The sequence below is a fragment of the Diabrotica undecimpunctata genome, chromosome 5 (assembly GCF_040954645.1).
Source record: "Diabrotica undecimpunctata isolate CICGRU chromosome 5, icDiaUnde3, whole genome shotgun sequence".
In the NCBI taxonomy this organism is placed as follows: Eukaryota; Metazoa; Arthropoda; class Insecta; order Coleoptera; family Chrysomelidae; genus Diabrotica; species Diabrotica undecimpunctata.
Window position 1 is genome coordinate 105,875,410 of NC_092807.1, and position 16,815 is coordinate 105,892,224.

The 16,815-nt window shown below is 37.6% G+C and overlaps 1 protein-coding gene across 1 annotated transcript; it reads left to right on the plus strand.

Annotated features, from left to right (window-relative positions):
- The first annotated feature begins 602 nt into the window (after positions 1-602).
- On the plus strand, positions 603-9,265 carry LOC140441634 (uncharacterized). The gene is made up of 2 exons (XM_072532483.1): positions 603-696; positions 8,631-9,265. The coding sequence occupies exons 1-2, from the start codon at positions 642-644 to the stop codon at positions 8,993-8,995; spliced, it is 420 nt and encodes a 139-aa protein (XP_072388584.1). The 5' UTR covers positions 603-641; the 3' UTR covers positions 8,996-9,265.
- Positions 9,266-16,815: the final 7,550 nt, after the last annotated feature.

A 16,815-nucleotide genomic window follows, 5' to 3' on the forward strand; every position in this document is an offset into this window, starting at 1 on the left:
TGCCTCAGGGCATTTTTAGATACGAACTTTACATTTTAGGAACATATAATATGTTGGGCATTATTATAATAAAGTTGTTGCAACGACTTTAAACATCTACAATTTATTTATTTATGAGATGAGGCCGAATATAATCTTAAGATCAAACGAACTTACCTGAAGTTCGATCTTGATTATATGAGGCCTCATCGAAATAAATAAGTCCCAACCCACCCTAACATTTTGGAAAAATGCCCATAATATGTTGCAACAACAACTTTCAAATAGACTGAAGAGTATAGACCAGAGATGCTGAGAAGAGGTTTCGAGTGGTTGTTAATAGTTTAACTTTAAAAGGTGAGTAATTAGCCATAGGCGGAGATACTACAATTTATTTATTTATTTCGATGAGGCCTCATATAATCAAGATCGAACTTCAGGTAATTTCGTTTGATCTTAAGATTTGCTTGCATTTATTCGGAGACCAACTTTTAATCAGGCCTTTAATAATTCGTCACACACCCTGTATATAAGATACTTTACGATTTTAATATTAAACAATCAAATGTAGGTGTCACTTTAAAATAATAACATCAAAATTTTTAGCTATAAAAGAAGCCGTACTTCGCTAGAAATACAGTTTTCAAATAAAATTTTCCATCATGAAAAAGAAAGTGGTATTGGTATTAGGTATTTTATTCTCATGTTTTCTAAAAGGTAAATTTTTAACTTAACAACATAGTCAGTAGCATATTATTATCTATACATAAAACTATGAATTGCTTTATTCTTTATTTATTCTTATTGAAATAAGAATATTTATATTCTAATATCTATTTTCCGAAGTGGAAATTGAAACGTCAATAAACTTACCTTAACGTTTAATTGTGGCTTATACCCATTTAAATAGTAATTACTCTAACATGCCACAAGAAAATAGCTTCAGAACAATATTTATTCTCTCCGGTTGGTTTTTTCTCTTTAGCTTTTTGGTACTTAACGAAACTTACAATGTTTTCTTTACTGTTTTGTCTGTATTTATTTACATATATCCAGTATTTATTGTTTATGCAGGATAATAATAACACTATTGTTATACTTAATTAAAAAAGAAATAAGTTTTACTGTTTAACCCTTTCCAGCCCAAATTATTTTTTTTTCAATCAATTTTGTTGAACAAAATGTATGTTATAGGAGACGATACAAGAAAAAATAATTGTTGATAACTTTTGTAAAAATTTTGCATCCTAGAGTCTTCAAACTCAAAAAAAAATTCCCATTTGGAATCATCTGGCGTTGGTGGGACCTGAATTATCCATTTATAACACTTGATATAGTGGTCTGGTAAACCATTGGTTAAAAATTTAATTTTGTACATGGAAACTATAAAAATAATTTTTATTATTGTTTAAACATAAAAAAAATTGTACTTAGAACATTTTATTCTAGATTAAGACTTTATATAATTTGCATCTTGTGCGATTTTGATCATTTAGTGGCCAGTGTCTTACGCCATCAAATCGAACATCTTGCACTGGTGCAGGATGCATTACTTGTCTCTTATTTGGTGTAAACTCTTGAGAAGGACGTCGTTGTTTTTTGTGTTGGACTTTCCAGCTTTCAGTAACGCATGTCCAACTTGAGATTTGAATTGGAGAAGGGTTTGCAGTGTCTTCGGTACTCCTGGAGTTGACAATACATGTATCAATAAGATTAAATATTATTCTTAAATAGAATCTTTTTGGTTTGATTTTGATTCTATATAGTTCCACAATCATGTCATGCAAATCACACCCCCATCAAAATATTATATTCTTTGACAATTGCTGGCCGTTCGATTTCTACATAGGTTTTGCTCTTGTCGCACCATCTCTTCACTTTATCAAAAGAATATTTTCCTATATAGTTCGATGACGGACTTATTGTCATACCATTTGAGAGCAGTAATATTTTTTCGCTGTCTATTTTTACATCACAGGATCCACGACCTTTTGTCATTAGAACTTTGCTTTCTGAAAATGACAACCTGCCAGCCGCCCAGTTCTTACAGTCTCTGCAGCAAGGAAGCTCCGTTCTTTCGGACTAATAAGTAGATTATAAGATGTGAACCAATTATCCGTGAAAATCTTGAAATTCATGTGGTTTGGCAGATTTCTGACCAACTGCAGTACTATTTCCCCACTAATTCCAAAACCTGATTCATCTTGGACTGTTTCTTTCTCCACATCTCAAAATCGTATAGTACGCCACTACGTCCTACTCTTGCAAAAAATTTTATGCCCCATTTATAAGGTTTATTTTTTATATATTGCTTTAGATTGCTATGTCCTTTGAATAGTATAATAAACTCATCGATGCTGTTGAATTCCTCAGGTTCTATCTTAATTATATTTTGCGAACTTTTTCAATGAAAGGTTTTACTTTATATAATTTGTCATTGTTGCTAGACGAGACTTTAAAATTATCGTTGACGTAAAAATATGCTCGTAGTTTATCAAAACCATTACGTGACATGATATCAGCTATCGTATTATATCGCGTTTCTTCTGCCCCATACAGTCTATACGAAGGAACACGAACAATTCCACTCAATACATGTATGCCAAAGAACTGCTCTATCTCCGCTGCATTTGTATCAATATGTTTACTGCCTTTTTGCGCAGAATACAAGTTTGTCTGCTCAGCACAATTTTTAATAATATCATTGTCCTCCTCCTCCTCAGTTCTATTTCCTTTTGGGATGTGGTGACACCATCAGGTCTTTACAGTTTTTTCACAATTTCCCTCCATCCTTCCCTGTCCTGGGCTAGTTGTTCGGCTCATGTAACCCTTGGTTAATCAATATTTTTGTTTGATCCACCCAACGGCTTGGAGATCTTCCCCTAGGTGTCTTTCCTTCAACTCTACCCTCGACTATCAGTTTTTCTATCGTACCTGTGCTTCTAGCAATGTGTCCAAAATACTGCAAATATCCCTGTTGTATTTGTTTAAGCAATATATCCTTTACTTTAAGTTGTTCTAATATCGATACGATAGTGCGATGATCAATCCAGGATATTCTTAACATGCGACGGTTTACCCACATTTCAAAAGCGTCTAGTTTATTTTTATCCGCTTTCTTTAAGGTCCACGTTTCGAATGCATATGTGGCTATCGGAAAAATGAGTACCCTTATTAGCCTTAGTTTTGTGTGTATTGTTATGCTAGAGTTTTTCCAAATTGTTACCAGTTTCATCGTAGCTGTTCTAGCAATATTCAACTTTCTACGTATCTCTCTGTCACACCTTCCGTCATTTGTTATTAGGGATCTCAGGTATATGAAACTATTTACTACTTCAAAGCCCCAATTTCTTTAATTTATTGAAGATTATTCGGAGTTCTGTCCACTATCATGATCTTTGTCTTACTCCTATTTAGCTTTAGTCCATATATTTTGCTTTTTTCCTCCAGACATCTCATTATGTCTTCCATTTCTTCTTGATTTGCCGCGATTATTAAAGTATTATCAGCATATCTCAAGTTACTAATTTTTTGACATCCTACTGATATTCCACCCTTCCATCCGTCTAGTACCTTTCGCATAATGTGTTCGCTGTAGATATTAAACAGAGTTGGCGAGATTATGCATCCCTGCCTTACACCTGCTTCTGTTCTAAAATGATCGAAATGGGTGTTGTTTATTTTTACTGCGCACTCATTATTTTCATATAAACTTCTAATTAGTTGAATTAAGTGGTGGGCTGTTCCCATTTCAATATGTGGCAGGTGGGCAGTATGGACCATGGACCATGGAGTTCTGTAATTGCTGCAATCTAGCGGAATCTTTTTTGAATATAGGGGTGAAAGTGGATATTGTCCAGTCGTTGGGCCACTCTCCGGTTTCCCAAATCTTTTTGTAGATCACATGCATAGCATTTATTTCAACATCTCCAGTCTCTTTTAAAACTTCTGCGGTGATCTGGTGTGGGCCAGGAAATTTTTTATTTTTTATCTTTTTGATTGCTTTTTCTACCTCTGACTTTAGAATGTTTGGCTCTCTCTCTGCAGTGAACTCATCGTGATTTGCATTCCGGGGATCATCAGCATATAGACTTTGACAATATTTTCTCTATACCTCCGTAATCCCTTTCTCGTCATTTATAATATGTTGGTTTTGATCCATTATTGTTGGTGTGATTGGTCCGATATCTATCCCTGTATAGATAACGGACTTTATTATATAGCTCATGGGATTCGTACCGGTTTGCATGTCTCTCTAGTTCTTCGCATTCTTCATTTATATGTTTATTTTTATCATCCCTACATGCTCTTTTAATTTCTCTATTTAACCTTGCTAATTCATTTTTGTTGCTGTCATTGTGATATATGAGAGATTTGATTCTCCTTCGCTCTTCGAGAAGTTGCAGCGTTTGGTCTTTCATCCAGTGTTTTCTGTTGATAATCTTTTTTTGGTTCTGGTTCTTTCTTCAGAGGTTTCTATGGCATTTCTGAAACCTTTTCACATTTCTTCTGGGTTGTCTTGTGTGTTCAACATACTAGTTTCCTTTAATGCATCTCTAAATGTCGGATTTGAAATCTCCAGCCTGTTTTGATTTTGGTGCGGCATTGTTCTTTTTAGCTTCATCTTAAAGCAAGCCCATAACAATTTTTCATTATTGTCACAAAACATTTTAAAATATTGGAGAGGCGTATAAATATTTTCATCAACCGAAAAATCACCACTCTATTCGTTGTTTACATCAATTAAATTGTTGTCTGTCCAAGTTGATTTTTTTATGGTTTTTTTGGCATGTCGTGTCTGTGGATCTTCTGTAATTTCTTCAACAGGTTTTTCTTCCATATTCTCTGTAACTTGGGTGTTCAAGCTATTGTCAACAATATTTTTCAATAATTCTTCTTTTTGAATTTTGTCAATTAGTTCTGCTTTCAAAGAGCCTTCCTCGTTATCAACATCAAATTCGATATTAGAGTCGTCAAGAAGACCAACTACCTCTTTCTGGGACAGATTTTGCAGTTTCCAAAAAGAAAGTTTGGTTTTGGTAGTTTTGAACACGATGCATTTGAAATTAAAAAGTATGTTGTACTTTTGTATTTTATTGACAGAAACAAAATTCACACGACTTCCCAATGATGCCATTTGTTGACCTCCACAACGGCCCAATGATTCCATTTGGATTCATTGATATTTATAATGTTTACCTAAACAATGTTATAAATATGGGCAAACTATAATGCAAATTATTAAATAAAAACAATGTAAGAAGCAAAATAATTTTTTTCGTGCAATTACTGGTTCAATTTAATTAATCACCTTAGAATGATTGGAAATTTACAGTGAATTGATGATCGTTGTTTCACTACGAAGTTTTACTTTGAAATGTGACTAACGCTTACTGATTGTCAAATTGTCAAAAAATTGTCAAATAAATTAATGCAGCGTCATCTAGTAGGAAGGTGAGGCAACGCAATACCGTTCGCCAAATCGACATAAATAGTTTTCTTTGCCGCTAAAGCAGAAAACATTGCTATGATCCCAAATGGGATCATCTGAATGGAAAGGGTTAACAAGTGTACAGGGAGCGGTGACAAGTAACAAGTGAGACAGCGGATACCAACAACAAGAAAACGTGTTATCAACATACACAAAATAATTACAAAAAAAAGTAAAAGCCATATGAGAAGACCGTTGAGTAATTAGGCGATGATAAGTAGGCATCAAACAATTTTTAAAATTTAAAATTTAATTCCATTCATTTGAAAAACAAATTATTTAATTTCATATTTTATGTTCAATACGAATGATTGAGTTTGCTCTGTTAAAAGCAAATGAAATGAATATAATATTTATATATAATTTATTACACGCAATAAAATTTATTTTATTATGACATTTTAAATATACTTACACTTGAGTGCAAAACAATCGACTCAAAAGCGAGATTTGAGATTACACCTTCGGTTTAAATGTAAGAAGCATAAAAATAAAAATATGTAATGTACGAACAAAAACTTTATTATTGAACTCACAAAAACTTCTATTGCATTATTTGTAGGATGCATTATAAAAACAGAATTATGCAATGCGAACAGAGTTTCCAAAATATTCATGATTGGAACGACGCAAGAAAGACGATTTGAACAGAGAAATCATCAATTACCTACAAAAAGGAATTCTAACTACTAATTACACTGTCCAATCGATTTCGCGTAAATCAGATGACTTTTCTAATAAATGATTGATTCATTGTTCTCATTAATCATTAAGCGCTACTCTCGATTCCATTATGCTCCCTGGTGCATGATTTCTGTCCGGGACCTTTGTTTAAGCTCATCCCAAACGTCCTATTGGATTTACGTCCGGGCTCAACGCAGGTCAATTTATTAGGTATACCGATATGGTAGGTATACCGATGTCAGTCAGATAGGTGGTGGTGACTCGTGCGATATGGCATCATGCATTATCATGGATTAAAATAAAGGCATCACCAATAAATCCCACGTATGGAACTACACGTTCCTCCAAAATGTCTCAGATGTAACGATCCGCCGTTAAACCCCCTCCACATAGCACGAAAACCAAACACAAAAAACAACAAAAGTTTTTATTCAGTTTACTATACTATACTACACTATACTGTACTATACTATACTATACTATACTATACTATACTATACTATACTATACTATACTATACTATACTATACTATACTATACTATACTATACTATACTATACTATACTATACTATACTATACTATACTATACTATACTATACTATACTATACTATACTATACTATACTATACTATACTATACCTTACTATACTATACTACACTATATACTATACTATACTATACTATAACTCTCTCTATAATATAACCTCCTGTTGGGCTACAGCCCACGTCAGGCCCTGTACTCTCCCAGCATACGCCTTCAACCATCCCTTTCCTTGGCTAATCTCCTCCAGTTATCCACCTTCACTATCTCTTTAGCATCTGTTCTCTTCGTCTGAATTCACCAAATACACAACTTCACAACTCTCAACTCTCGCTTCACTTTTTTTTTTTCATTACTTTCGATAGCTAACAAAAAACCAACAACAGCTAGAGCTGTTGTTGGTTGTTGACTCCATTGTGCGAACAGACAAAATGAAGTGCATTAAGGATGAAGCTATCTGTATAGTGAAGCTATTTGTGAACAAGCACTCGAGGAAGAAGATCTTGGTCTGATAATAAATGGTGAGACGATCAACAATATAAGGTATGCTGACGATACGGTTCTCCTAACGGGAACGCTAGTAGAACTACAACATCTCGTTCAAAGTCTCAATATATACTGTAACAGTTACGGCTTGAAAATTAATTTGAAAAAAACTAAATTTATGGTAATCACGAAATCAAAGAACATCAGAGCTAATCTTGTAATAGACAATACAACGATTGAGCGTGTGTCCTGTTATAAATATCTAGGTGCTTGGATCACAGACGATACTGATCAAACAAAAGAGATTAGATGTAGAATAGAAATCGCTAGATCAGTCTTTAATAGAATGCGCAAACTCTTTTGCAATCGTGATATCAATATAAAGTTACGAATACGAATGCTGCGGTGTTATGTCTTTTCTACCCTGTTGTATGGAGTAGAGGCTTGGATACTAAAACAGTTGACCACAAAAAACATCGAAGCTTTCGAGATGTGGTGCTATAGGCGCATTCTCAGAATATCATGGATGGACCGCGTCACTAACACGCAAGTACTCCAAACTTTAGACAAAAGATGCGAAATTCTAAATGAGATAAAAACTAGAAAGATGGAATACTTGGGGCACATTGTGAGAGGTGAAAAGTACGAACTTTTAAGAAATATCATGCAGGGCAAAATTAAGGGCAAAAGAAGTGTGGGAAGAAGAAAAATATCGTGGCTTCGTAATCTACGTGAATGGTTCGGGTGTAGTTCGATTGAACTTTTTAGGCGCGCTGCTAACAAAGTCGCAGTGGCCATGATGATTTCCAATCTCCGATAGGAGTGGCACGAGAAGATGAAGAAGGATGACGTTCATATATTTCGTAGTGTGTGTAGACCCCCACATTTTTGGGTTCGCCTCAAGGAATGCTTTCGGTTTTTCCGTTGTGTGTGGAGCCGCCTTAAGACGCTCATTTATAAGCTGCCTATAAAATGCGGCGTTGATGTTCCGATGGCTATTGGCCAACGCCCTGTTCAAAGGTTTCTGCATGTGAGAATTCGAGTCAATGTGGGAAATACGTGAATGTGAGAAATAAGGTCGATTTACAGGAACAAAAAAATATTTTTTTAGTTGACGGATAACATTTTCTTCAATAAAGGTTGAATTTGCGAAGGTCGAAGTCCATTGTTAATTCTTGGTGGCTTTTATTATTTAAAACATTTCAGATTAAATATCTAGATGTAACTGGACCTTTTATTAGCTTTTAAATTTTGCAAAGTTGTAAGAAAAATATTGTGGAAACAACACTTGAATAAATGGTCTCACGAAATTATAGAAATAAAGAATTAAAGCGCGGAAGCATTTTGACACGTTTTAGTATACCGGTAACTTTTTTTATTCTATATACCATTTTCATATTCGTATTTTTTTAAACGTCTTTAATAAATAAGTTTTACTTTTATTTTAGCTTCTTTGGCGCAATGTAGCAATGAAGAAAAACGTGCTCCTCATCCAAATGATTGCACAAAGTTTTATTCATGCCCTGGAAACTTTATATCGTCCTGTGGACCTGGAACTCACTTCAATCCAAAAATATTGGCTTGTGATTGGCCTAACCGAGCTGGATGTCAAAGTGGAGGACCTGAAAACCCTCCGGATTCACCTGGGGAATCTTCTCCGCCTGAAAAACTTCCAGGTCCACCTGAAGAACCTCAAGGTGAACCTGAAGAACCTCCAGATACACCTGAAGAACCTCCAGGTCCACCTGCAGATCCACCAGGTAAGCCTCCAGGCGCACCTTCAGATCCAGCTGCTGGACCACCACTGATGTAAAATATCCGAACCTTCTAGAGGAAAAAAACTTAACCTTCTACTCTAAACAAGGAAAGTTTAACAGTTATATTTTAAAAATGTTAATAAGTATTATCGATGTTTTTATGAATCTTATAACAACACTATATTAATGTTTTATAAACCTTTTTGATAAACAAATAAATGAAATGAATATAAATAAATTTACTAATAAATTAAATTTTACATTTAATGAAGCAAAAATTCAACACAACATTTATACCTTTTAATTTAATAATAAATCTTTTATTAACCCTCTAACCGTTTATTTTTTAAAATGGTTCAAAATATCTGATAATTTCTAATTAGGGTAATGTGAGTGTTAGAATTAATTTCATGTTTATTTTTTTTAATATCTATTATAGTTTGACATCCAGATGAGAAAGAAAGTAGATCTTCTCTAGACAGTCATTACTGTTTAGGCGTAAAAAATTAGAAGAGGCGTTATTTGAATAGAATAACGAAATAAATCATTTTTATTGTTGAAATAAAAACAAAAGCATAACAAATATAAAAATAAGACAGTAACACAATACAAAAAATAAAAATATATAAAAAACTCTATGATGAAAGTCATAAAAACAGTTTTTTCCGGTGTAATACATAAACTCAGACCGCACTTCATGAAATACACTTGAGTATCAGACTTTTTACAATATTTACATCTTCTCTTTTCAATTTTGCTATGCATACCTGGATCATGATCTATACCGTCATATCCACATCATCTAGTTGACGAACCGAGTTCGTTTCCTAGACATATTAGGTTGGACTGTCTAATTTGGAGATCTCCCTACAGTATGGACTGGTGCGTATTTGCAGAGACCCTCAGATATTTGCTCACGAAACAGTAGCAATTTGATCTTTTCAGATGGCTGTGGATGAATTCTACGATATAGCAGATAGGCATTGGTCATTGCCATGTCAATCAGGTGATAAAATATTCGTAACATGGGAGTTCGAGTCTTCAGTCGAATGTGGTATCTGCCGATTAGATCGTCCATAAGATCAACACCACCCAGATGACTGTTATATTCTTTGATGATCTGTGGACAGTTCACATCAATATACCGCTTTTTTTTCTATCAGTCGAACTGCTTTGTTTGGTTTTAGTTCAAGTGCTCGTTTGAATGGCTGCTGTCCTACAAAAGTGAAAGCTAGACGTACATTTTTTGTATCTTTCCAAAGCACAGTACTTAGATCAATACCATATGCCATCCCGGTATATTCCACAGTATATCCCCTTTCTTCTTTGGTCAGTTGCTTATTTTTATCGGCTGGTAATTTACAGTTACTAATTCGATTGGTTCGAATAGTTCCCAACGAATTAATACCTCGTGCACGAAGATACACTAGCAGTGGCAACGAAGTGTAAAAGTTATCGAAGTAGAGAATGTAATTTTTGAAGTCAGGGATAGTCTGGAACAATCGAATAACTACATTTGACGCTGCACCAAGATCAAGATTTCCTGGTAGGATAACGTCATTACCAGCTCCATTGTAAATTTCAAATCTGTAGGAGTATTTGTACCAATCGCATAGGACAAATAATTTTATTCCGCAAAGATGTGTTGTCTTTGGTACGGAATTAATATATATACACCGGTATTTAGGCGCCACGCCCTTCCGGTAGGGATTTATGGAGTATCACCGAGCCGCAAGCCCTTATCTCTTGCCGTACTGCTCCACCATAGGCAGATGAGACACCAGCATATTCTAGTCTAAGCCGCAGTTTCGTTTTAGAATTTTAAACTGCTGCGTTAGCCTTTTTTTTTATTTTTTTGTATATATATTTGCTTATTTTCTGCTTATATTTGAACGAAGGATCCTGACAAGAATATTCGGTGGTATCTGTGATTGGAGAAGGAGGTACAACTACGAGATATATCACAGATATAAACATATATTTGGTGGTACAGACGTAGTATCTCTTATAAAAATAGAAAGACTAAGATGGGCAGGACATCTGCAAGATCACAGCAGAACAACCCTCCTAGAAGAATCCTTATGTCACAACCTGTGGGAAGTAGAAGTAGGGGTAGGCCAAAACCCAGATAGAGGGATGGTGTAGATGAAGATGGTAGAAAAATAGGCGCAGCAAACTGGCAACAGTTGGCAATGGATAGAACTGACTGGCGTAATAGACTTGGGAAGGTCGAGGCTCTTTTATAGGGCTGTAGCATCAGTGATGATGATGATGATCTTAGCCTCGGCCAAATAAGTTCTTGGTAAAAGAAATATAAATAAAAATAAATCGTTTACAAGGCGAAGAACTCCATGGTTTTGTACAGAAGTAAAGAAAAAATGTAAAGACAAGAAAAAAACCTGAAATACATGTCAACCAAAACACAAGACCCATACCATAATTACAAGACAATTAGAAACTAAACACATGCACTTATAAGAAACATAAAAAATGATCATTGGGAATGCTTTTCGAAAGAAATGTGTTGTGCATTTATTAAAAGGTTCAATATTTATAACACTTACGGATTTAATTTATTTCTTTATTTATATTAACTTATCTGACAATAATTTATATATATCCGTACGTAACAAATTCGCGAGCGCGTCTTGAGAATTAACTGTCCCTTCCAAATAAAATGTCCTGTTATATATGCCATTGCCTTTACGCTAGAATCATCGAACAGCCTTCTCGATTAGCGGCGAAATTATAACGGTAAGGCAAACGGGTATTTTTACATCGGCTCGACCGTTTCTGGAAGGTCCCTTCAGGTAAATTTCTGCCGGCTAATCGAATACTCTCGTAAAATCTAAAACAGAACAGCATTAGTCATAATATTTACGGTTATTTTAGGCCAGGATAATTATCGTAACATTGCCCCCCTCTTAAAAGATGGTTCCTCCTGGAACCTTGTCGGGACTGGAACCGGAACTGTATGCTGGTATCGGCAACTGGACCCTCTTTTACAACTTCCAGTTGTATAAAAATGACAAGGGACGGTTTTCTCTCCGCACCAGTAACTATGCGGATTGCAACAGACTAACACCTGGACTTCGGTGTCTTTAAAGATCTCCTCCACCATATTTCGGATAACCCTCCAATCTAATTGGCGGCACTCCAACTTTGGCATGGCTAACTTTTGCACGTCGGACTCTAGTACGTGCTCTCTCAATTGAAGTAAGGCTTCCCACACATCTCGGTAGGTAGGTTGGTCACGGGCAGTGTCTTTTGTTACCAGGTAGAAAAGGTAACGTGATGCATCTTGGAGTTTCAAGGTTTTACCGGGAGCTGGCACCTGGCATTGAAGTTCTGCAACTCGACCAAACTTCCTTCGAAAGACGGATGCCAACCCTGGTGCGTCTTTGATACTGGCCGGGATGGTAAGGGCCAGCGAGTAGTCATCGGGGAGCGCGAGTAGATCTTGCTTTTCTTCAGTGGTAACACCATGTCTTGCTTTACCGGTACCTCCATAGGCACCCATGAATTCCTCAAACGTGAGGTCAGACACGTCTTGGACTTGGTTTACTTCCACTTCTTCATCTACGTCGTGGTCACCTTCGAAAGACGCCAGCCGGTTATGGTGTACTATCATCGGCTTTCCCCTCGGAATCTTGCTTATTCGGTAGATGACATCGTTGATCTTCTCCATGATGAGGTATGGACCTTCCCAAAACTGCTGCAATTTGGGAGAACAACCTTTTCGCTTCTTGGGATTATACAGCCATACTTTGTCGTTCTTCTTAAAGCAACCCTTTTCGGCTTGTGTATCGTACCGTTTCTTCATTCTGTCGCTAGCGATCTGAAGGTGGGAACGGACCAACTCATGTACATCGTCCATTCTTCTTCGTAATTCGATCACATAATCTTCACCTGCTACATCTTCTCCAGGTTTACATCCAAACTCGAGATCACAAGGTAGTCGCATTTCGCGTCCGAATAGGACTTTGGCTGGTGTCTGGCCTGTTGATTCGTTAACAGCAGATCTGTAGGCCATTGTGAAGAACGGAAGGTATTGGTCCCAGTCTCGCTGATGATCGGACACCATCTTTGTCAAATACTTGCCAACTGTCCTATTCATTCGTTCTACCATACCATCCGATTGCGGATGATACGCGGTAGTTCTTGTTTTCTTCATGCCTAGTCTATCACATATTCCTTGGAATAGATCACTTTCAAAGTTCCTGCCTTGGTCACTATGGATCTCCAAAGGCACTCCAAATCGGCTGATATATTCTTGGATCAACTTATCTGCAACGGTGGCGGCCTTCTGGTCTGGAAGTGCGTAAATCTCGACCCACTTAGTGAAGTAATCCATTACTACCAACTTGTACTTGCCCCCATTTTCACTTTCTGGAAATGGCCCTGCAATGTCCAAAGCTATTCTTTCAAACGGGCTTCCAACATTATATTGTCTCATAGGAGCTCTCCTTTTCCGGTGAGGCCCGTTACTCGTAGCACAAATAGTACATTTCTTACACCAGTCTTTTACGTCGTCGGAACTGTTCATCCAATAAAACCGTTCCCGAATTCGCTGAAGGGTTTTCCTTACACCAAAATGCCCTCCCGATGGACTGTCGTGTAACTGACGAAGTACTTCGGCTATTCTGCTCTTTGGGATCACCAACTGTCTTCTTTTCTCTGAACCGTCATCATTTTCCAGGACTCGTTTGAGCAAGCCATCTTCGATGATAAATGAGTCCCACTGGCCCCAATACGTCTTAACTACTGAGCATAGGTTTGATATTTCCTGCCAAGGTGGTCGACGGTTTTCCTCTTTCCATTTTCGGATTTTCTGTATAACTGGATCTCTCTCTTGTTCTTCCCTTATCTTAGTAGGCGTCCAGTCGTCGTTGACAATCGTCGTTCTTAGCACTGCTGCTTCCTTGGATTCCGTTTTGTTGCAGTGGGAACACTCTGCTGGGCATGGCCTTCTGGAAAGAGAATCAGCGTTTCTGTGGCTAACTCCGGCTCGGTGCTCAATCTTAACATCGTATTCTTGGAGTCGTTCGATCCACCTGGCTATCTGACCCTCTGGATTCTTAAACTGCATCAACCACTTAAGGGCGGCATGGTCGGTTCGGATTAAAAACTTCCTTCCATAGAGGTATTGATAGAAGTGCTCTACTGATTTCACTACTGCCAGAAGTTCTCTTCTCGTGACGCAATAATTCCGCTCAGGTTTTGAAAGAACTTTACTAAAATATCCGAGGACTCGTTCCTGTCCTCCTTGAATCTGAGACAGCACTCCTCCAATTCCCACATTACTTGCATCCGTATCTAAGATGAACTCTCCTTCTGGCAGTGGATACCCCAAAATTGGTGCTGTTATTAAATGCTTTTTCAACGTTTCAAAGGCACTTTGGCAGTCTATATCCCAGCGGTATTCTCTTGCTTCCTCTGTAAGTCACGTTAATGGCTTAGCGATATCTGCAAACTTCTTAATAAACCTCCGGTAGTAAGTACATAGTCCAAGAAAACTTCTCACTTGATCTTTGTCAGTTGGTTTTGGCCATTCCTTAATGGAATCGATTTTTCCCTTATCCACGGCCACTCCTTCTTTACTGACTATATGACCCAGATAATTGACTTTACCTTGAAATAGCTGGCACTTCTTGGGGTTTAGCATCAATTGGGCAGCTTTAAGTCGATTAAAAACGTTTTCTAAATTCCTCAAATGATCTTCGAATGTCTCCCCCAAGACGATTATGTCATCTAAATAAACCAGGCATGTTTTCCAAGATAACCCTCTCAACACATTTTCCATAAGCCTCTCAAATGTCGCAGGAGCATTACAAAGTCCAAATGGCATAACGTTGAATTGCCACAATCCAGATCCTGTGGTGAAGGCTGTCTTTTCTTTATCGACTGGGTCCATTTCTACCTGCCAGTATCCAGACTTCAAATCTAAAGTAGAAAACAATTTACTTCCAGCCAATGTGTCCAATGTGTCATCGATCCGAGGCAGAGGATAACTATCTTCCTTGGTAACGTTGTTCAGCAAACGGTAATCCACACAGAACCTCGTCGTTCCGTCTTTCTTCTTAACCAGGACCACCGGAGAGACCCATGGGCTCGTAGAAGGTTCTATCACCCCGTCTTTCTTCATTTCCTGAACAATCGTTTCAGCTTCCTCTCTCTTCGCCTGTGGTAATCGTCGAGCTGTTTGACGAATTGGCTTAGCATTACCAGTATCAATTTTATGCTTAACAACGGTAGTTCTTCCCGTCTTTCCTCCTTTCGGTACGAAAATATCACGATACTGCCGCAGAAATTCCCTTAATTTCCTTTTCTCCATCTGATTTAGAGACTGTCCTGCAACTGCAACCATTTGGTCGAATTTGTCGTTGGAATTATCAGATGTTGTCGCCTGACGGATTATGGATGTCACAGGTACACAAGTTCCTACCTTTGTCTCTTTCTTGATGGTCACTGGGTAGTCGTTGACATTGATAAGTCTCACAGGAATTTCTTTAGCCGAAGTCACCAATTCCTTTCCAATTATGATTCCACGGCCAACCTCATCGTCGTGGTTCCAAGGCTCCATCATAACAGGTGTCCCTTCGTCTACAATTCCCTGTAGTCGCGCTACTATGATCGTTTCGCTTCTCGCAGGCACGACTGTATCTTCAGTAATGGCTGCTTGCACGGTGTTGTCATTATGTGGATGAAGAAATACCTCCTCGTTGCCAACTTTGATTACCTTATTCTTAAAATCCAATTGGAATCCATGCATATTCATTACGTCCATTCCTAATATAACATCCTCTTCGATGTCAGCAACTATAACAGTATGGACGAACTTTTCTGCTCCAATTCCCAATTGTACCTGGATTTCTCCATGAATGTTAGCATTTTCACCTGTAGCGGTCCGAAGTCGCAACCTCGTTGGTAACAGTTTCTTTCGGCTGTTTATAACTGTCGGGCGTATAATGGTTCTGGTCGCTCCGGTATCCACCAACAACGTATGCTTTTTACCATTTATGTCTCCATCTACATATACACTATCTTCACGACATTTCAAAGAAGCTATTAGTATGAGAGGGTCTTTGGAAAAGTTCTGGGTCGAAGCTGCCCCCCTAAGGCTGACCCGTTCTAGTTTTCCTGATGGTGAGTTTCTTGATTTGCGTCGTACCTAGGGTGCTTACAGGAGCTTCGTACGTGTCCTATTTCGCCACAATTCCAGCATCTGATGGTCTTTGTTTTCTTGTATGTCATGCTTTTTATCATATTAACGAGCTGGTCAAGTTTATCTTCATCTCCTTCCTCTTTTACAGTTCTAACTTTACTGTACCCGCCAGAGGCCTGCGTAGCTGACTCGTATTCGAGGGCGGCGGATAAGACATCAACCAGCGTTTTGTGACGAGCTAATCGCAGTGTTCTCTGCATTTCATGATCAGGAAGACCATCAATAAACGTTTGAACGGCCAATTTTTCCATCATGTCTTCGGGAGCTGTTGGATAAGCATATCGTACTAATCTGGCAATATCTACCTCATATTCTTGAAGAGCCTCATCTTTCTTCTGTCTACGATTTTTAAGCTGTGACTGATATACATGCTCCAAATGTTCGTGGCCATATCGCATATTTAACCTCTTCTTCAGTTGTTCGAAATCATCGGTCTCCTCTACGGCTATGGTCTGAAGCACATCTAAGGCATCTCCTCGAAGAGCGATAGTCAGGTTTACAGCCTTTTCTTTTTCAGACCATCCATTTGCTCTTGCGGCTGATTCGAACTGTTTCATGTAGTTGTTCCATGATGATTTTCCGTCGAAAGTTGGGACTTTCACATGGACAGAACCTCCACTTCCTTCAAATTTCGGTCGTGTTTCCAACTTA